Genomic DNA, 18,829 nt, shown 5'->3' on the forward strand with positions numbered 1-18,829 from the left:
AAAGCACGAGTTAAATGTGGAAGTCTTGCTGTGTGCATTTTGAGACTAAAGGCGTTTGGTATGTTACACCACTCCATAGCATAGCATTGCTGAACATAATATAAATCCCAGGTCACTCAAGCTGCTAAATTAAAATGATCACTTGTCCTTTTCTAGATAAATGTAAACCATGCTCTTCACTTACATAGCAGTCCTTTACATATGTACGGTAATGTGTTATTTTGCAGTTGCTTTTGCTATAGCCTGTGCAATTCAACTTAAAGGTTGCAGAAGATAGATGTGATATTAAAAATATATGAACCTACTATCCTCATTGTCAATTGCATATTTTTGAGTAATGCTTCAGAACGGTGTCTCTGCGTGTTATCATAAAACATGACTTCTGATTCCATGTCCACTTCCCACAGCCTCAACTGAGGTGGAGAGAAAGGGCAGGAATCAAGCTTGCCCACAGGCAATTAAGTCACCCGTAGATGTCTTTGATGGAGATATCTTGAGGTAGAGCTGCGTGTCCATGGCCATAGACCAACATTCCACATCGAGATATTTAAGCCAAAACATAACATATCACAACTTCTGTTGTAAATAAAGAAAAACAGCCCAACTCTTCTACACACTTGCTACTAACCACTGCTGTATGCACCCATTTATAAACTTTGTTCACCGTATAACTACCATGTTAAAACCCACAAACTGCCATGGCATTCATTTACCTGTTTTACTGCTGCAGTCTTGGACCAAACTAATTTCATGTTCCATTCGGAGTTAAACCACCACTCTGGTAGAAGTATGCTGTCCAAGTGGCAGAGTCATACTAAATGCATTACCTTGTAACAAGCTGCTACCAGCTGGAGAGATCGTGATTACATTCACCTGTTGCAAGCTACTGAAGGCTAGGCTGTCAAGAGCAAGAGAAGCCTTAATTAAAACCCACTGCTGTAAGCTACCGGAGCTGGATTGGGCTTAATTAGATATGACTACCTTAAAATACAATCAGCTCCACCCTGTTGGGCTGTGGGCTGCGAGGGCTTTCATAAGCACACTTTGAGGAGCAGCAAGTGTTCTATCAACTGCCGTTACTGGGAGTTCCTATTTTGTGCAGTTTGTTAACCTTTCCATGCTAACTTGCTTGTGGCTACAGAATCCTACCTGCTGTAGCGTTTTTCAAGATTATGTTGTGTTTGCTGTTAAAGCTAATCAGTTTTTGACACGATTTGTGCTGCTGTCTGACTTTTCTTAAAAACTTGGTTTGCTGTGAGCACCCTCTCTTCACCGCAACATAATAGCCAAACTCCCACCCCTCCGCCCCAGTGCTCCAACTCCAGGCTCTTGGACCTGTCTTGTTTCTGGCAAAGCAGTTCCCCCTCTTTCGTTTTGCAATACAAGTTTCATGCTTCACTTACTTCTTCTGTCCACAGTTTATGTCCGTGCTCTTTAGTGCATTTTTTTTATGAGCCACATAGTCGCTGAGTTTGCAGTAACTTCTTGTCTCGTCTGTGACTAGTGCACTGAGCCTTCATGAACTGCGTATTCGAGTTGGCAACAGCCTATTGCCTTTCTATGACTAGTGCTTTATGTTTCATGATATTCCTATAACATAAGGTTTCCAGGTTTGTGTGGCAGCTTTCCCAGTTTACTTCCCTTCTAGTCCCAGATTCCCGTTCTGATTGTTGGTCCATGCTTTCCTCTATGCTAGCATTTAACAGTGCCTTAAGTAGTGCTTCTATACCTTACGACAGATTTCATTAAACAACATCAAATTAAAATTATATTTGTCATGGAGTTTCTTGAACTACTTAGTCTGCTTCTTTGTAAAGTAACATGTGGTAATCTGAAAGCCTGCCGTCCTCCATCCAATGCCTATCAAATAGTAACAAAACCAAATCCAGAAGTCTTGTGCTGTATGAGAACAGTTGTTATATATGATATGATATTATATTTGTATCGCACTCATGCACAAGTGTTTCAGAGCGTGACAAGGCAAGGGAGGGGAACAAGGGAGAAGAAAACAGTGATCTTACTAGGCCCAGTGACATTGAGAACACGCAAGTGCAGGGGAGAGTGAAGGGAGAAAGTGCAGGGGGGAAAGGAGAAGTGGAAAGTGCCAAGCATTATATAATAGCAATATAAAAAAGCGTGTAGCTGCAGATACACCTGTAAAGCTAATACTACATTTTGTTGAGCTTTTCAGCACACAAACACTTGTGGTGTTAAGCAAAGCAGACTGTTAAAACACATATATATATATATATATATAGAGTGCATATGATCAAACGCTTGCATTTGGAGCAGAGTAGATGTAGCACGTTAATTCAAGACAGCAGTTCCTACCTTGATACCGCTATTTCCACCTTTGTCCTTGCAACAGCACCTGCTCGCTGCGCTCCTTCTATAGCTCGATCCACTTTCTCTTTAGTTTTTGTGTTCCTTATTGGAATAAGTTGCTTTCTTATTCCACGGACCAAAACATTATTTTTATACTTTCCTTCTTCCTTCGTGCCATCTGGAAACAAGGTGCATCCATATCCATGCCTTTTATTATTTAGCCATTCACCTTCATATTTCATACCATTCGAGCGCTCACTAATGCCAAAACCACTGCGTTTGTCATTCTTCCATTCCCCCATGTAGGTCTCTGTTGTTGTGGCATCAACGTGGTCTTCTACTGGACAATAATCAAAATCCCCATCCCCAAAACTGATTGTAGATGTGGCATCACTTGAACTTATCCTACTCATGGTTGCTTCACTCCGGACAGAACTGCGTTTGCTAGAGATTGAGGTCTTAGATTCCGATTTTCTAAGTTTTATGCTACCAAGTAGGGATCCTCTTCTGAAAAGACCTTTTTTCTTACCAGCCATTGATTCACTGTCATTTTGAAAATTCAGGACAAAACCCCCTCTTGTCCCCGCTGGACTGTCCACAGCTATATCATGTAGAACAGTGCCATTGCTTTGCTCACTACGAAGGGAGGACAGAGAGGTTCGTAACGGTGAGCGAATCACAGTAGCCATACCATATGGCACACTTTGACGAACACCATATCCATGACGCATTCCTCCCATCCATTGTCCTTGGTATGTACCTTTTGAAAAATAGGAAAATTTGAAAAAAATATCAGAATGAAGCAAATTTATAGAATATAATTGGTTTATGTTGCATACACGAGGCATGTAAAAACCAGTATCACTTATGCAACTCGAAAAGTACAATGTTATTATGCATTTCAAATGGTTGCAAGGTTAATTTCCTTGCATTAAGAGTTGTTCAAAAGCTAAATTGATTTCAAACTATAAAACTAGAAAGAAGTAAATCTTCACTAAGTGCATTTTAAAAGGGGAGTAATGTCAAAGCTGTGCTGCAAAATTCCTAGCAACAGCATTACAACTATAACAAAGTCCTTCCCTGAATGCGCCCAAATCTAGAAGTTTCCTTCTAGATTCTAGTGAGCTTCTAGGCTCACAGATTAGCTTACATTCATTATCTGTAACCCCCAAAGACAACCATATCACAAGTTAATGTGCAAAAGTTGTGACAAATATCTGGTTTGTAAAGATACTAAACAAGTGAAGATGTAAAGCTATAGTATGTACTAGATCAAAACGAATCTTATGATAAAAGAGAATCTTATGGTCATTAGAAAATCTTATCGTACACAAAAATATGTTCTTTTTGATTATCCCACACATTACACAAATTGCTGTTGTGTTTTATTGAGGGATCTCTTCCCATGGTACTGCAACAAATTCCTAGGAAAGCTTCCCTTTTGGTTCTTGGGGATTTCACGCAACTAAAAGATCTGTAATTTTCTAAGAAGGTTTGAGTACTAAAAAACTGCATGCTTGCTAAAATATTGATCCTAACAGTGAACCCTGCTACATATTTTATTAGGATGATCAGTACAATAAATGGTATTTACTATTGTTTAAAATGTCATGTGGCCACATAAAATATTGCTTTAGCTTTTGTTCTATGTTAAAGCCACGGGTCAAATATTTAGGAAAATGCACACAAGAGAAAATGTTTTATGTTATTATCCCCCAACCTGATGATTTTGAAGATCCATGAACATGTTGTAACATGACCTGCCCAGTCCAATCTCAGCACAGAACAGTCTGTGCCATTTCTTCATATCCAATCATTGCTCTTTCCTCTTTCTTTACAGCTCATTCTGCAAGTTAGGTAACATGCTTTCTTACTGCATTTATTAATTGGGAATGGTTAGCTAATTTGAATTTTATTAAGTATCTGAATGTTGCCTTTCCCATGTTCAAAGAGAATTAGATATATTTGGGCATTCCAGATTCAGGTTTTAATTGCTAAAAACCAGGTAACACCACACCAAGAGCAAAGGTTTGCTGTCAGCAGTAACCAGAGAACACACTTTTCCTGCCTCGCAGCCTGCAATTCTTGAGTACTTTGCATTTGCTACTATTATTAAAGGTAGTGGTCTGTAAAACCAGCACTGATAAAATGAGCCCTTGCTGACTGATGTTTGCTGTACACAGCCATTTGGTTGTTATATTTTTTGTTTGCCAGGCGTATAGATTAGTTAGTTTACATTATCTGTAGGTAAAGTGTCCTCTGATATTTTTGTTTGCTTTGCAATGATCCAGGCCCATATTTTCACCATAGGAAAAATTCACAAGCACCTTTCCCACCCACCTCAGCAAAGTGTTGCAGACATGGTCTCACAACCACTCATTCCTCTACTGCACACATTTTATTATTATGCATTTTATTTGGTCTTTTAGCTAATCAAATAACTTTTGACCAGTTTAATTATACAGAAGAAAAACAGGAAAAATAGGTCATTAATACATAATCCTAAAAGAAACATTATCAAAATATACAGTACATACAATTAATCTGAGTTTTGATAAAAGATAAACATAACCATCAAATCCAGCGGATATTAAAAACAAGCACTTATAAGACATTGACTAATCAGTTAAACCCCGAAACAGATAAAGTGCATTTAATATAAAGTGCATTTGGGATGAGAATTTATCCAACCGCAAACTGTCTAAAAAGCAGACTATTGATGTGACCATAGAGGTAGAACGACCGGTAAGGCAAACTTTCCAAAATTCTTTGCCATCGGGGTCATAGGAATTTCTCCCCTACATATGTTTCAGAAGATAATGTAACATTTTATCTTTAAGAGATGGACAATGTATCACCAAACTGAGGAGAGTTTCCTTCACACCTACCTAACCACAAACGCGGCAGAACTATTTATCTTGTGGAAGCTGCTGATATTTTCCAAGAATCTCTCTAGTTAGGGACAGATTACATTTTAATTTTAAAAAAGACCTTCTATAGTGTCTATTCGAGTGCCTTAATATATAGGTAGCAATTACACCAAGTTTTTTATGATCCATATTCAAACGTTGAAGAGATCGATATGAATTAAATTGTTCAATAGTACTCACCGACTCATCCCTATATAAGGTTTTTTTTTCACTTTTTCTGGATCATCGAGATCTTGCTCCAGCATGCCAATTTTATCAAGGATTTCCAAACAGAATGGCGTAAATTCCTTTAAATAACAAATACTCTGTTCGTTCTTAGCCAAACTCAAGTCGCAAAATAAGGACTTTCAAGGGGGACAAGTAATTTTCTAAAAAATGATAGTAGTCTCCAGTGTGCTCTATTTTCAAGAGAACACAAACCAAGTTCATATCGAACAGCAGAAAGGGCTACAGACTTTTGTAGACTCAAATCTCTTTTCCATATGAAACCTCTTAGGCATTTTAAAAGCTTTAAAATCCACAAATAAAATGTTTCAATTCCATATAAAAGCCTAGGTATTAACTTTTCTCCATAAAATTTGATTGATGGTTTACTGAAAACTTCCCAAATTTAGAATGAATATGCATCATTTCATTTAACATAGCAGTTGCACGTGCTTTCGCCCATTCCTTAACTTTAAAAATATTCGGTTTTAAGTGCACTGGAAACACCAAATAAATAAATTTCTCACTTTTTCTTAAACCTGGACTCCTGATCGACCTTTATACAGAGATTCCCTGGTTTTAGCCATGCACTGCATACTGTTTGTTTTGTGAGTTTAAACTAGCATAACTATTAAATGCACTCAGCAAGTATTGAAGCCCCCGTTCAGTGTAATCAAAAAATAGGAACTCACCTGCATACCTGAGCCATGTTACTTTAAAATGGGCCAACTTGGGCAAAGAAATATTGCCCTCTTCAGATGGTCCCCAATCTATGAGGTATATAGATTAAATAAGCATGGTGCAAGAATACAACCTTGTCTTACACCTCGTAGAACAGGTATCCTGCGAGAAGAACAAGTTACTTTCTTACCTGGTAACGTTCTTTCGATGGGATGGTCCGACGACTTATTCTATATCTATGACAGGTAATGTCCACAGCTGTGCTACTTCGGAAAATCGTTGGCGTCTGCGTCCTGCGTCGATGACGTCGGTGCGCCGTCCCCGAGGAACTCCTCCGACGTCCGACGTCACCCGTTGTCATAAGTAGGACGCACACGCCCATAGCCTCAGTTATAGTTTTTTCCCAGAACGTGTGCCACCAGTTTTCTGCCAGTCAGACACACAAGGCCTTGCGGAACGCAAGCTGCAATTGCAAAAGAAATTCTGCAGCGGGGAAGGCAGGGAGGGAGCAATATGGAATACGTCGTCGGACCATCCCATCGAAAGAACGTTACCAGGTAAGAAAGTAACTTGTTCTTCGAGGGGATTGGGTCCTCCGACGTATTCCATATCTATGACAGACTCCCAAAGCAGTACCAAGCAAGGAGGTGGGAAAGAATTTAGAATACAAATTTAGCATGCCCAATCAAATTGCGGAATAGAGAACTGCCTTGCCAAAGACCAGGTCTTGCCCTCTGATGGAATCGAGGGAATAGTGACGTACAAAAGTATGTACTGAAGCCCAGGTGGCTGCATCACAGATGTGACGAATAGGAACTCCCCTCTGCAGGGTAGTAGACGCAGCCACTCCTCTGGTAGAATGGGCCCGCAAGCCAGCCGGAGGGTCCTTACCCGCCAAGCGTTAACACTCGGAGATAGCTAAAATAATCCAACGAGACAAAGTCTGTTTCGTCACAGCTTGTCCCAAACGCTTTACAGCATAACCAATGAAAAGTTGATCGTCCACTCTTACCCGGGACATGCGCGAGATATAAAAGATCAACGCTCTCCTAGGATCAAGCCAAAGGAGCCTCTCCAATTCCTTACCAGGATGTGGAGGAGGATAGAACGCCGGAAGAACAACCTTCTGGCTCAAATGAAATTCCGAAACCACCTTCGAAAGAAAAGAAGGACGAACTCCAAGGATCCTTGTGAAACACAGTGAAGGGTGGCTTAACTGAAAGTGCCTGTAACTCACTCACTCTGCGAGCGGAAGTAACCGCAACTAAAAACACAGTTTTCAGAGTTCACAGCCTCAAAGGGCAAGAATGTAAAGGCTCAAACGGAGCACCCATAAGAAACTTAAGAACAAGGTTTAAATCCCAACCTGGCACCAAAAAGGTGACAGAGGGAACACATTAGTGAGCCCTTTCAAAAACTGCAAAATTAAAGGAATCTTAAAATAGGAACACTCTTCAGACGAGCGCTTAAATATGGACAGCGCCGCCAGGTAACCTTTAATGGTCCCCACTTGCAAGCCCCTGTGGGCCAAAGAAAGCAAAAAAGACAAAACCATGGGAATGTCGCATTCAAAAGGATCCACATTCTGAACTCTGCACCAGTCGCAGAACTTTCTCCAACGGCAACGGTACAGAGACTTTGTTTGCCGGCCGCCTGGCCGAGAGCAACACCTCCATCACGTCTTCAGGGAGGTCCCAATCCTTATACCTCAACCTTTCAGAAGCCAAGCATGAAGATTGAGGGATCTGACCTATGGATGGAGAACCTGACCCCCCTCCTGTGAGAGCAGATCGTCTCGGTAGGGAAGACGGCGTGGAGGGCAGTTGGACAAGTCTAGAAGGTCCGGGTACCACGTCCTCCGGGCCCACGCCGGAGCAATGAGGATCATCCGGGAACCGAACCTCCGTAACCTCTGCAACACTTACGGGATGACGGGGACTGGAGGAAACGCGTACAGCAGTGGGAATGACCACTCCACCACGAATGCGTCTCCTAAGGCTCCTTTGGAGGAAATTCCCGCAAGCAAAACCTTTCGCACTTCCGGTTGACACTAGAGGCGAAGAGATCCATTTGAGGGGTCCCCCAAAGGGCAAAGATCTCCAGGAGAATCTCCTGAGCCAGCTCCCTCTCGTGAGAGATCGTGCTCTGTCTGCTCAGAGCGTCCGCCGTCTCGTTGTCGTCTCCGGCCAGATGAACTGCCGAGATCGAAACTTCCTGCTGGATGGCCCAGAACTCGAGCTGCATCGCCTCCCTGCACAGCGGAAGTGACCCTGCTCCGCCCCTTTTTGTTGAGGTAGTGCATGGCCACCGCGTTGCCCGTCAGAATCAGGACACTCTTCCTGCGCACAGTCGGCAGAAAAGCCTTCAGGGCAAGCCTGACGGCCCTCAGCTCCAACAGATTGATATGGAGTCTGGACTCCGACGGAGACCAACGACTGCTGACTGTCAGCTAGTTGGCATGAGCTCCAAATCCTGTGAGGGATGCGTCCGTCACGATCGTCACCTCCGGCCAGGACAGCCAAAATGGGGCACCCTTCATCAGATTGCCCTCGACGGCCCACCACAGAAGGTCCCGGGCTACCGAGGGCAGCATCTGAACAGGGTCCGACAGCCTGCCGGAGAACTGAGACCACTGGAGCTTCAGCGCCCACTGCAAAGATCTCATCCGCAGACGAGCCTCTGGCACCAGAAGATTGCAGGATCCCATGAGGCCGAGCAGTCTCAAGAACTCGGACGCTGGTAGAGTCTGGGCAAACTGAAACTTGTGCACCATCTGCTGAATGTGAAGAGCCCTCACCTGAGGAGGAAAACACTGCCCCAGGGACGTGTCGAGCACTGCTCCGATGTACTGGAGCCGCTGCGTTGGTGTCAAATGGGACTTCTTTAAATTGAGGGAGAAGCCCAGCCTGTGAAGGGAGTGGCAGGTGACGGACAGATGATCCAGGACTTGCTCGGGAGAGCACCCCCTGATCAACCAATTGTCCAGGTAGGGGTAGACGTGAATCCCCCCTTTCCTGAGATGCGCTGCCACCACCACCATGAGCTTGGTCAAAAACACTCGGGGCGGAGGTCAATCAGAACGGCAGGACCCGAAACTGAAAGTGCAAGTCAGAAACCGCGAACCTCAGGTACGTCTTGTGCTTGGGATGGATCGGCACATGGAAGTAAGCATCCTTGAGGTCGAGAGACACCAACCAGTCCTGAAGTTGAAGGGCCTGGAGGACTTGAGAAAGAGTCACCATCTTGAACTTGACCTTCCTGAGGAGTTTGTTCAAACCGCACAAGTCCATGATGGGTCTCAATCCCCCGTCTTTCTTAGAAACCAAAAAATAAGGGGAATACCATCCCTTGTTCCTCTCCGCTACAGGCACCAGTTCTATGGCGCCTTTCTCCAGCAGGGCTTGAATTTCCTGCGCAAGGAGCGGATCTGGACTCTCCAAAGAGGTTCCCTGGTGGATTGTCGTGAGGCCTCTGTCGAAAAGGAAGACAGTAGCCGTGGGTTATGATCTCCAGAACCCAAACATCCGAAGTAATGGCTTGCCACTCTACAAGATGCTGCGCCAGCCTTCCCCCAACCGGCGAACCATGGGACCTGGCCTCATGACTGAGTGGTAGCAGCTGCGGTGTTGCCTGAGGGCAAAGAGGCAACTGCCCGAGCGGCCTTGGCACCTCGAGTACCTTTGTTTCCACCTCTGGCACTCTTACGATGGCCTCTTTGACTGCTAGCTCCTCTCGCTTTACTGAAGAACGAGTAATAGCAAAAGGAACCTCCCCTCCATTGCTATCTACTAGGACATAAAGGTGGAGGTTGGCAAACTGCAGCGCCCAACGACTTCGCTGCAGCTTTGGAGGTCTGCAACCTCTCAAGGCTCTCGTCAGCCTTGCTCTCAAAAAGGTGTTCACCGTCAAAGGGCATGTTGAGGAGCCGGGACTGCACAACAGGAGCGTACCCAGACTTCCTCAACCATGCAAACCTGCGCATTACGGTGCTCGATGCCATGGACCGGCTGACACAATCCGCCAAGTCCAAACCCGACTGAACGGCCTCACACATGGCATCCTTGTCATCCTGAACCATAGCAAGGAAACCATCCCGTTCGTCCCCTTCGGGAATACGATCAGCCGCTAATGCAACAGTTTCACAGAGTGTGTGTGAAACAAGACAAGGCGCATATGGAGTTGGCCACCTGAAGCGCCAGAAGAAAACACTTTCTTTGCCCAGCCGTAAAAACGTTTGTCGTCCCTATCCGGAGGGATGGTAGGATATGACGCCCGCTTTGCGGGGGCCGTAGCCGCCTGCACCACCAAACTCTCCGGGGTGGGGTGCCTAGACAAGTAGCAGGGGTCGTTACTGACTGGACGGTATTTTCGCGACAAAGACTTGCCCACTGCCGGGAGAGTCTCCGGAGCAGTCCAAGCCGCTGCCACCCTTCTCTGCAAAGCCATATGAAAAAGGCAAAACCGGGTCAGCGGGTGGACCGAGATCAAGGATGTCCGTGAGATCATCCTGAACGAACTCCCCTGGGAGAGCTGACCAACCGAAGTACTCGGTAAGCCGAGACATAAGGCGCCGATATGACGAATCGGCATGAGTGTCAGGCTCCGGCCGACAAAACTCCACCTCCGGAGAGGTGTCCAGTCCACTGGCATCATGCAGTGACTGCCTCAGGTCAACAAACTGACTATGGCCCGAGATAAGGTCATCCGTAACCGTAACCAGAACCAGGCCGCCATCAGAGCCTTCATCACCCTCTGAAATGTACTCCAGGCGGGGAGAGGAAGACCTCTGCGGACCGAAGCAGTGCCGGACCTTAGGCATAGCCTTTATAGGGGCAAACCCTGTGCCACAGGGCCCCTCCGACACCATCGCCTCCAGCATCTGCGGCGTCAACACAGTCCTCGAAGCCGGAGCTCCGAGCGTGTCTCTCGACAACCTGGGTGCCGACGGCGTCGACGACCCCCTCGAAGACGGAACCTCGAGAGAAATCGTCGACGACCTCGGTGCCACAGGCGTCGAGGTCTTCTTCGAAGACGGCACAGGATCACGCGGTCTCGAGCGCGTCGAGGACCGGGACCTGGAACGGGCATGGCGAGAACGGCTACCCTTGTCCGAGCGGGACATCTCCCGTGAGCCGTGCCGACCACCCGAGCCCGAAGGCGTACGGGCAGTGTCTCTCGACCGGTGCCGACCGACCCCACTCGGAGGCGCAGACGGACCGGTGCCCTGCGATTCCAGAATCACTAGCATCTGCTTCCCGAAGGAAGCCCATTCCCCCGGTGTCGCTTGCATGGAGTGATAAGCGACCCGCCAACGGGCGGAGTCCTCGGAAGAGGACGGGGAAGGCGACCTATGCCAGCGCTTCCTGGAATGCCTAGAAGAGACGGAGCAGTGGCGAGACCGACTCCTGGAAGGAGACGCATCGGACTTCCGACGACGACGCAGAGAGTCACCCCTCGAGTCATTGGTCGAAAGCCCCGCAGACCTCGACTTCCGGGGCTTAGACACCCGACCTACCGACAGTTTCTTCTTGCGTTCTTGCAAGTCCTTCGCAGTAAGCGACTAGCAATCGACACATTCGTCCGTATCGTGGGCCTCCCCGAGGCACCAGAGGCAGGCGTTGTGCGAGTCCGTGACCGACATCTTGGACCTACAGTCCCCGCAGTTCTTGAAGCCCGGACGCGGGGTCGAAGATGAGAAAGGCATCGCCACGAACAGGTCTTCACACCAACCGAACAGGTTCAACAAACCGAGAAAGAAAACAGCAACTCCAACGAGTTGAGGCGTACCGAGATTCACGAAGCGAACACGTTCGCGGAAAAAACGGAACTGAGGCTATGGGCGTCGTGCGTCCTACTTATCACATTGGGTGAGGTCTGCCGTCGGAGGAGGTCCTCGGGGACGGCACATCGACATCATCGACGCAGGAGCCAAAGATTTTCCGAAGCAGCACAGCTGTGGACATTACCTGTCATAGATATGGAATACGTCGGAGGACCCAATCTCCTCGAAAGGGCGCCATCCTGATTTAGTCTTACTTGCATAGAGGAGTTGTTGTGTAAACCTATGAACAGCCTTAAGAGTCCCAATGACATTCCCCAACCCTGAAACTTCTTCCCTATTGACTATGTGGAGTATTTTATCCACGCCACTGCGCCACACTGTACCCCTTGCCAATGGGGAAAGAAAACTGCCAAAAATGGAGGAAATAACCCAGTGCACGCCAAATCTGCAAAATTGTGCAGAGTTCATAAACCATCAAAAGAGCTGCACCTCCTGCCACATGCACAGGCAAAGTGGTGTAAAAGCAGGAATCACTGCTGTCATCTGTCATCTGTCACTTGAAACAAAGCCAAAAATGCCCTCAAATACAGTTTCCTAATCAATGGCAATCTTCAAAGTGCTGTTTTGGCGCTAAATTCGGTCATTTTCCCCAGTGAATTATTGAAAGGAAAGTGTGCTGAAATCATGGATTCTCCAGGCAGTCAGATGAATCCAGGCATCACTGTCTGACAGCAGCAGCAGAAAATTAGCTGTAAACCCCACTTCAAAATTGTTTCTGTTTCCTGATTAAAATGGCAAAAATCGCCTATGTTTGTGAAGGGCTAATTCGTTTAAAATGTCCAAATACCTTATGAACCGTGCTTGTATTTTCTATGTGAACTGAAAAAACTTTAATGTATGGGTACCGAGTGTGGAGCCAATCAACATTTTAATGCTGATCTGACAGCCTGGCCTGGGAAGATTCACATGTCCGCTTAACTCTCACTTGCTATTGGAAGGCTTAAGGGATGCTAATGGCTCCCGCATAATGAAAACAAAGAGAGCCACAGACATTTGTCTCCTGGCTGACCCAAGGACAAAGGAAGACTTGGACACCCATCTTCCCAAAGGAGGGGCAGGATGCGGAGGAGGTTTCTCAGTGAACTTCAAAGGACTGGCCATTTGCTCACTTTGGAAGTAAGAAAAAAAACTGGACTGGATTTTGAATGGAAATTACTTGTTTTTGCCTCAGAACTTTATGACATTTAACAAGACAGCCAAAATAAGTAGACAAGTGAAAAATACAAACTTATAAATCTGAACTCATGCTAGACAGTTGAAGATGTGGTAGGAGGTTTTTACTACATAAGGACAAAAGTCTGATTGTGGCAAAACTATTAATGTTGCAAACTTACAATTGTGGGTACATGATCCAGCGCCCAGAGATGTATCAAATTGGAAATGATTAATCCAAAGTGTTACGGGCAAAATTGATAAAAATCTACAGGATGCCCAATACATCTCTCACAAAGATGAGAAGTGAATGTAAATGTAGACAATCGAGTATAAAGTATATGTGTCAAATTTTATGAGGGTACATAATGGTAGAAATGTACATTTGTGCAAAAGTATGTTTTGGGTAAAAATCCAGGTGGGCGTTCCTAAATCCTGTCACAAGACGACAGCTCTGTTCAAGCTGCCAACCAAAACAAAGCACATCCCGGTAGCCACTCACAACCGGGGGGGGTGAGTTTCGAAGTTATGCCCATGCCATAAGCTTGTAATGGATAAATATAGGAGTTTGACTACACATACACACACTGCATGCAGAACACACTGATTACAGAAAACATCCAGATGTCCATGCAGCACCTTATTGCAGAACTCTTCAACTTGTAGCTGACTCCAGAATACTTGAATGATCCAGATTGATTTGCAGAATCCAGACTCTAGCATTGCAAAATTATTGCTAGCCTGACCCAATTGCAAACATCCAAACTTGAAGGGATTTAATTCTGAATCAACTTGGCTTGCTACCATTAAGGTGGGCCCGCTGAAAACTTGCATCCTGCTATCTACCGTGTCCAGTAACCAGAAGGGGCCTCCAGGCTGAGGTGCAGTCCAAACTGACCAGAACCGCCTTGCTGATCCAATCCCGCTAGAGGTGCCCTGCTGCCGGTAGAGCAGATCCATTTCATTGATCAGAGCTGACGGTCCAATTTAATAACTTCTTCTGTAAGTTTTAATAGGAAGAACAGTGACCCATAATATATTTGCATTGTATTATCCCTATCTCAACCCATCCCATCTTTAATTCAGAACTCCAGTATTGTTAGAATCTTTCTTGCGCTGATTGTCTCCCTGTGTTCCAAAACCATAACTCCCTAGTGATTTTGAATAACTAAAGTAAACCCCAGGAAGAAGTAGAGCATCCACAACGGGACGGGTTACACTGACCCTGTGACTGTAAGATACATATGTGGTATTCTCTTTTTCATAGTCATAGTATAGTGTAATCAAACCCATCTGTCATTTTCAAAAGCGCATTTCTGTTATAATTTTCGCACCTATTTTGCAAAAACGCCTCTCACTAAAACCTCTATAACCCCTTCAGTTTTAAAGATAGAAACAAAATTTCAACTCTCACTGATGCCTAACATCCTTAGCTACAAAACTAATAACCGCATCGCGGAACAGTGTATTTGACCTGTTTTTCTTCAATATTGCATAGTCAAATTTTGCCGCAAATTTGCAAAATTCACCAGTTTACACGTGTCATTTCCCCATTTCAAAGTGCTTTTTCCATTCCATCCTCATCTGAAGTGTATATTGTTGTTTATATTACAGCCCATGTATGTTAGGACCTGATTAGTGTTGTTTTTCTTAGAATTTCTATCCATTTAAGCATTTTTGCACCCTTTTGCAGTATTTCACATAGCCATTTCCACCTGTCATTTGCCAAAATAAGGTTTTCTCTCTTGAGTGGGAGGGAGGACTGCCTATAACTCTAGACATTGTATTTCATTCCTGAAAACCTGCTGGTTACTCAAATTGGTGTAGGATTGCTCAGTTGTAATTAAACAAAACTTTGCAGGGGGATCATTAACCTAAACGCCATTGGTGCACAAAACAAAACTGTTCTTTTTGCCTGTGTTTTCTATTTTTCCTCCTTATAAGTACATTCAATTGCTTTGTTTATTTCTGAATTGTATTGTCACCCTTTGGGTGATTGCTGCCCCATATATATATATATATATATCTATAGTAAACCTATGTGTGATTTGAATATTAAAATAAATAAATATTTACCTTTACAAACTAGCCCGATTCCTGGTTCAGTGTGACCTGGGGGGTATTTTGACAAGGGTGTGATCTGAGTGGTAAATCATTCAGAATATTTAAAAATAAATAAGGGTTTCATTTGGCACTGCATGCTAGGCGAGACTTGGGTGTGTGCCTGATTGAAATCCCTTACAACTATCGAAGGCTGCAGTAAGATCAACCATCGCAATAAATATGGAAGAGTATTTTTTAGATAATGCAGATAACTGAAGACACTTCAATACAAAAGCATTTAGTGTGGTCCCCATACACTTTCTGAATCCCGTTTGCCATTTTTGGTTTCTGCCCGTTTCCTGTGCCCAGATCTCCACATGATGCAGCAGTAGGGCGGCAAACACCTTGCTGTTTGCGTCAAGAATGGAGATCGAGCGATAATTCTTTGGATCAGATTTGGGACCTCTTTTGTAAATGGGGACCACATGGGCAATATACTAAGTAACTGGAAGAGCTAATTTTGCCAAGAATTTCCAAAATAGCCTCTTCTTCAACCACCAGTTGCCAAACATCTAAACTCTCCTCAAATTTCAAATTGATGTTTGAATAATCTAGTGAAAATATCTTTTCAAAATATTCAACCCAGATGGTTTCTGCAACTGAGTTTACCTGCTTACATGATTGCGGTTTAGTGACACCATTCATAATGCACCAGAATACTGAGGCATTTCTGCTTCCCAAAACCTTTAACATATTTTCACGGTCCTTCTGAATTACATGGGCTCTTCTCCCCCTAGCCCAATTTATGTATCATAGCTGAATGTTCTTAATCAGTTGGATAGACCCATGCACATCTCCTCCATGCATGACTTTGATAGCCTTGATTTCCACTCTATGCCTCTTTTTAAATTCTGCTACTTCATAATCAAGCTTGTGCAGGTGGGAACTTTGAGACCTGAGTAGGACACTTAGACCTGAAAAGTTGGGATAAAATGCTCTCAACAAAAGGATTACAAGATTTGACAGAGTATTAACTATCCATTCTCCTGCGGTCGAGCAGCACCATTTCTCAAACACTTGATTTGCCTCACAAACTCTGGCGTTCCACATAATACGATTGCAGAGGCCCCTGACCTCAATATCGTGTGGACCACCCCCAACCTCCTCACCCCATGGCAGATTAATTCCTGCAGAGAATTGTCACTCAGTGTAGTTTGGATGATGTAGGGGAGGAGTGGTCCAAAAGACCCCCCTTGCCGACATCCCCACCCCAGGTGAGGGCCATGGCTCATTGGGCGTCCCCTCAGACCACCCGGGCCCAGGTGGTGGAGGGTTCACCTGCTGAAGACATTGCCCACACGTATTGAATTTAGCTAGGCCCAGAAACCATTTTGTCTATCAAAGATGATGTGAGCTCAGCGCACTGTAGCGCGGCCTCCACCCTCGGGGAGTTTCAATTATCCCTATCGCCGCAGCACCCTGGCAGATCCGCTGTGAGCCCGTTCCCACGAACAAAACGGACATGAGCTAGCATAAGATACTAACACTGTAACATTTCACCGTACACAGTGTATCACTGCTCCCAGCATGACCCGGTCAGCGAGGCCAGGGTGATGGGGAGAACTGTAGAATGGTCATCCGATGAAAGCAGAAAAATACCCAAATACGAATGTCAAAAACTACATGTAAAACGTGTATCCTTTCCATAAAACTACTTCTACTAAAGAAACCTGTAAAATTGTGTAATTATTGTAAGAAACGCGTGTTTACATGACACCAGCAATGAAGGACCCACACCCCTGTAGGGGTGTGCAAATGATAAAAGCATTCCGGGGGATTATTCTCTATATGTATCATTGAAAACCGTACACCCTGCGGTCCCGCGCCATAACTGAACTAATGCTGCTAGAATACACAAGAAGACGAATGTAACCATACAGAGGGCTCATGTGAAGGATGTGCGAGAATGCACTTGTCATGCGTGTATGTCTAAGCCCCTTATGTGCCACCACCGTCACGTACGGTGGCGGGTCATTTTCTATGTACTCCACCAACCTCACTACTACCTCACTTACTGCAAATGTATATGCATATAACTAAATACTGTAATTGTTAAAACATAGTGTACGAATAAGGTGCTCAGACTGGATATAATCGAGACACATCCAGCAAAGTTGAAATGTATTCAAACAAATATTATAAAGTGTTTAAATGATTGTGATGTTTTCACCTCTAAAAGCCGGCAACACATGAGGAAGATACCTTTGTGAATATGTGCAAAGCCATTCCTCCGCCCACCCTGCGAAGACTGCCAAACATGAGAGCAGAGGCCCGCGCCGCGCTGCTCCACCTCCCCCAACCAGACTGTTGCCCGCCAACGGCGACCGGTACACTAAGAAGTGCGCACTCAATAGAGAGAGGGTACGGGATCCCAGTTGAAAAATCCCCTTTAAGTACCGCTCGCCGGAGCCGGGGCTGACTGTTGAGCGGACGGCAACACTGCCTGGACGGACCCAGTTTCGGAGAATACCGGTTCAAGACGGGCACGTGAGTATTGAGTGCGAGCGATCGTAAAGGGAGTGGGGGAAGAAATCTAGGACAGAGAACGAAGAGGGGTAGAAAAGGGGGTACGCAGATCTACTAAGGATCATCCTAAAATGTCTTTGCTTTTTCTTTGCATATGGCCATTAGGATTAAGAGGTGAATAAGAGATAAAAGTGACGGGAACCTAGCTCCGAAAGGGGGTGGAAGGCGGCGCCGCATAGTGCTATCTTGACTAGTACTGGGAATATATGAAGAAGAGGATAATAAGATAAAAGTGTCTGGCAAAGGGGGACACGGAGAATATATTAGTGACTGCTATTTCTTCTTTCTATTCTTTTCTTTAGGGTTGGGGGGAAATTAAAAGTGAGATCAGTACAAAACGTTAGGGAGGAAGTAAAAGAGAGAGAGAGTCCTACTAAAAGAGGGAAGAGCAGACCAATATATATATATGCGCATCCATATATCTGAATAAGACGGACAGGGACAGCCGGCTAGGGAGGAAAGGGAAGGCAGCTTGAATTGTGAATAGAGTGTTACAGAGAGGTGTGTGCACCTTGTATGCGTCGGAAGACAATTTGGTGCTGTGGGTGTGTAAAATGGTTATAAATGTATGGTAATTGAATGGTCATGGTAAGTGTGGCCGGATAAAGCTTCGTGAAAGACAAAAATGACAAGGTGAAGTGAGTGTGTACCTTTTTGATTTCCGGGTTAATATTGTCAAAATCACTGATGGTTTGCTCTTGTATGTGCCCCCCCCCAAGAGAATAACATAGAGACTGTGTACAGCCAGTTTTGCATTGCACAGGCAGGGGGAAGAGCACAGAGGAGCCCATTATTGAATGTGAAGTAGAAGACGAAACCCATATTGGTAATAGGTTTACATTGTAATTGTGGACACACAGAGATAGACAAGTACTAGGAAACTCAAAGATGGGGGCCGATCAGAGGGCGCTAGAGGGCCATCCAAGATGGCCGCTTAGGTCAGAGCTCCCTCGCAGCCCCGCATCAATCCTGGCTAATCCTACGGATCCGAGCGCCACAGCCCCCCTGTTTCCCGGTACACGAACTCCTGAAGTCCCCGGCGGCGCCACCTCGAAGTCTCGAGCGA

General features: G+C 45.1%; 1 protein-coding gene across 1 annotated transcript in view; it reads right to left on the reverse strand.

Moving 5' to 3' along the window:
• JPH1 (junctophilin 1) overlaps nucleotides 1-18,829 on the reverse strand; it is a 1,083,555-nt gene that overhangs the window by 903,240 nt on the left and 161,486 nt on the right. Inside the window, exon 2 of the mRNA XM_069621220.1 lies at nucleotides 2,332-3,085. Within this exon, the coding sequence (XP_069477321.1) occupies nucleotides 2,332-3,085 (754 nt within the window). The remainder of the gene's footprint in view (nucleotides 1-2,331; nucleotides 3,086-18,829) is intronic.

Source organism: Ambystoma mexicanum, chromosome 5q (assembly GCF_040938575.1).
Source record: "Ambystoma mexicanum isolate Mex_15411 chromosome 5q, UKY_AmexF1_1, whole genome shotgun sequence".
NCBI classification, from domain to species: Eukaryota; Metazoa; Chordata; class Amphibia; order Caudata; family Ambystomatidae; genus Ambystoma; species Ambystoma mexicanum.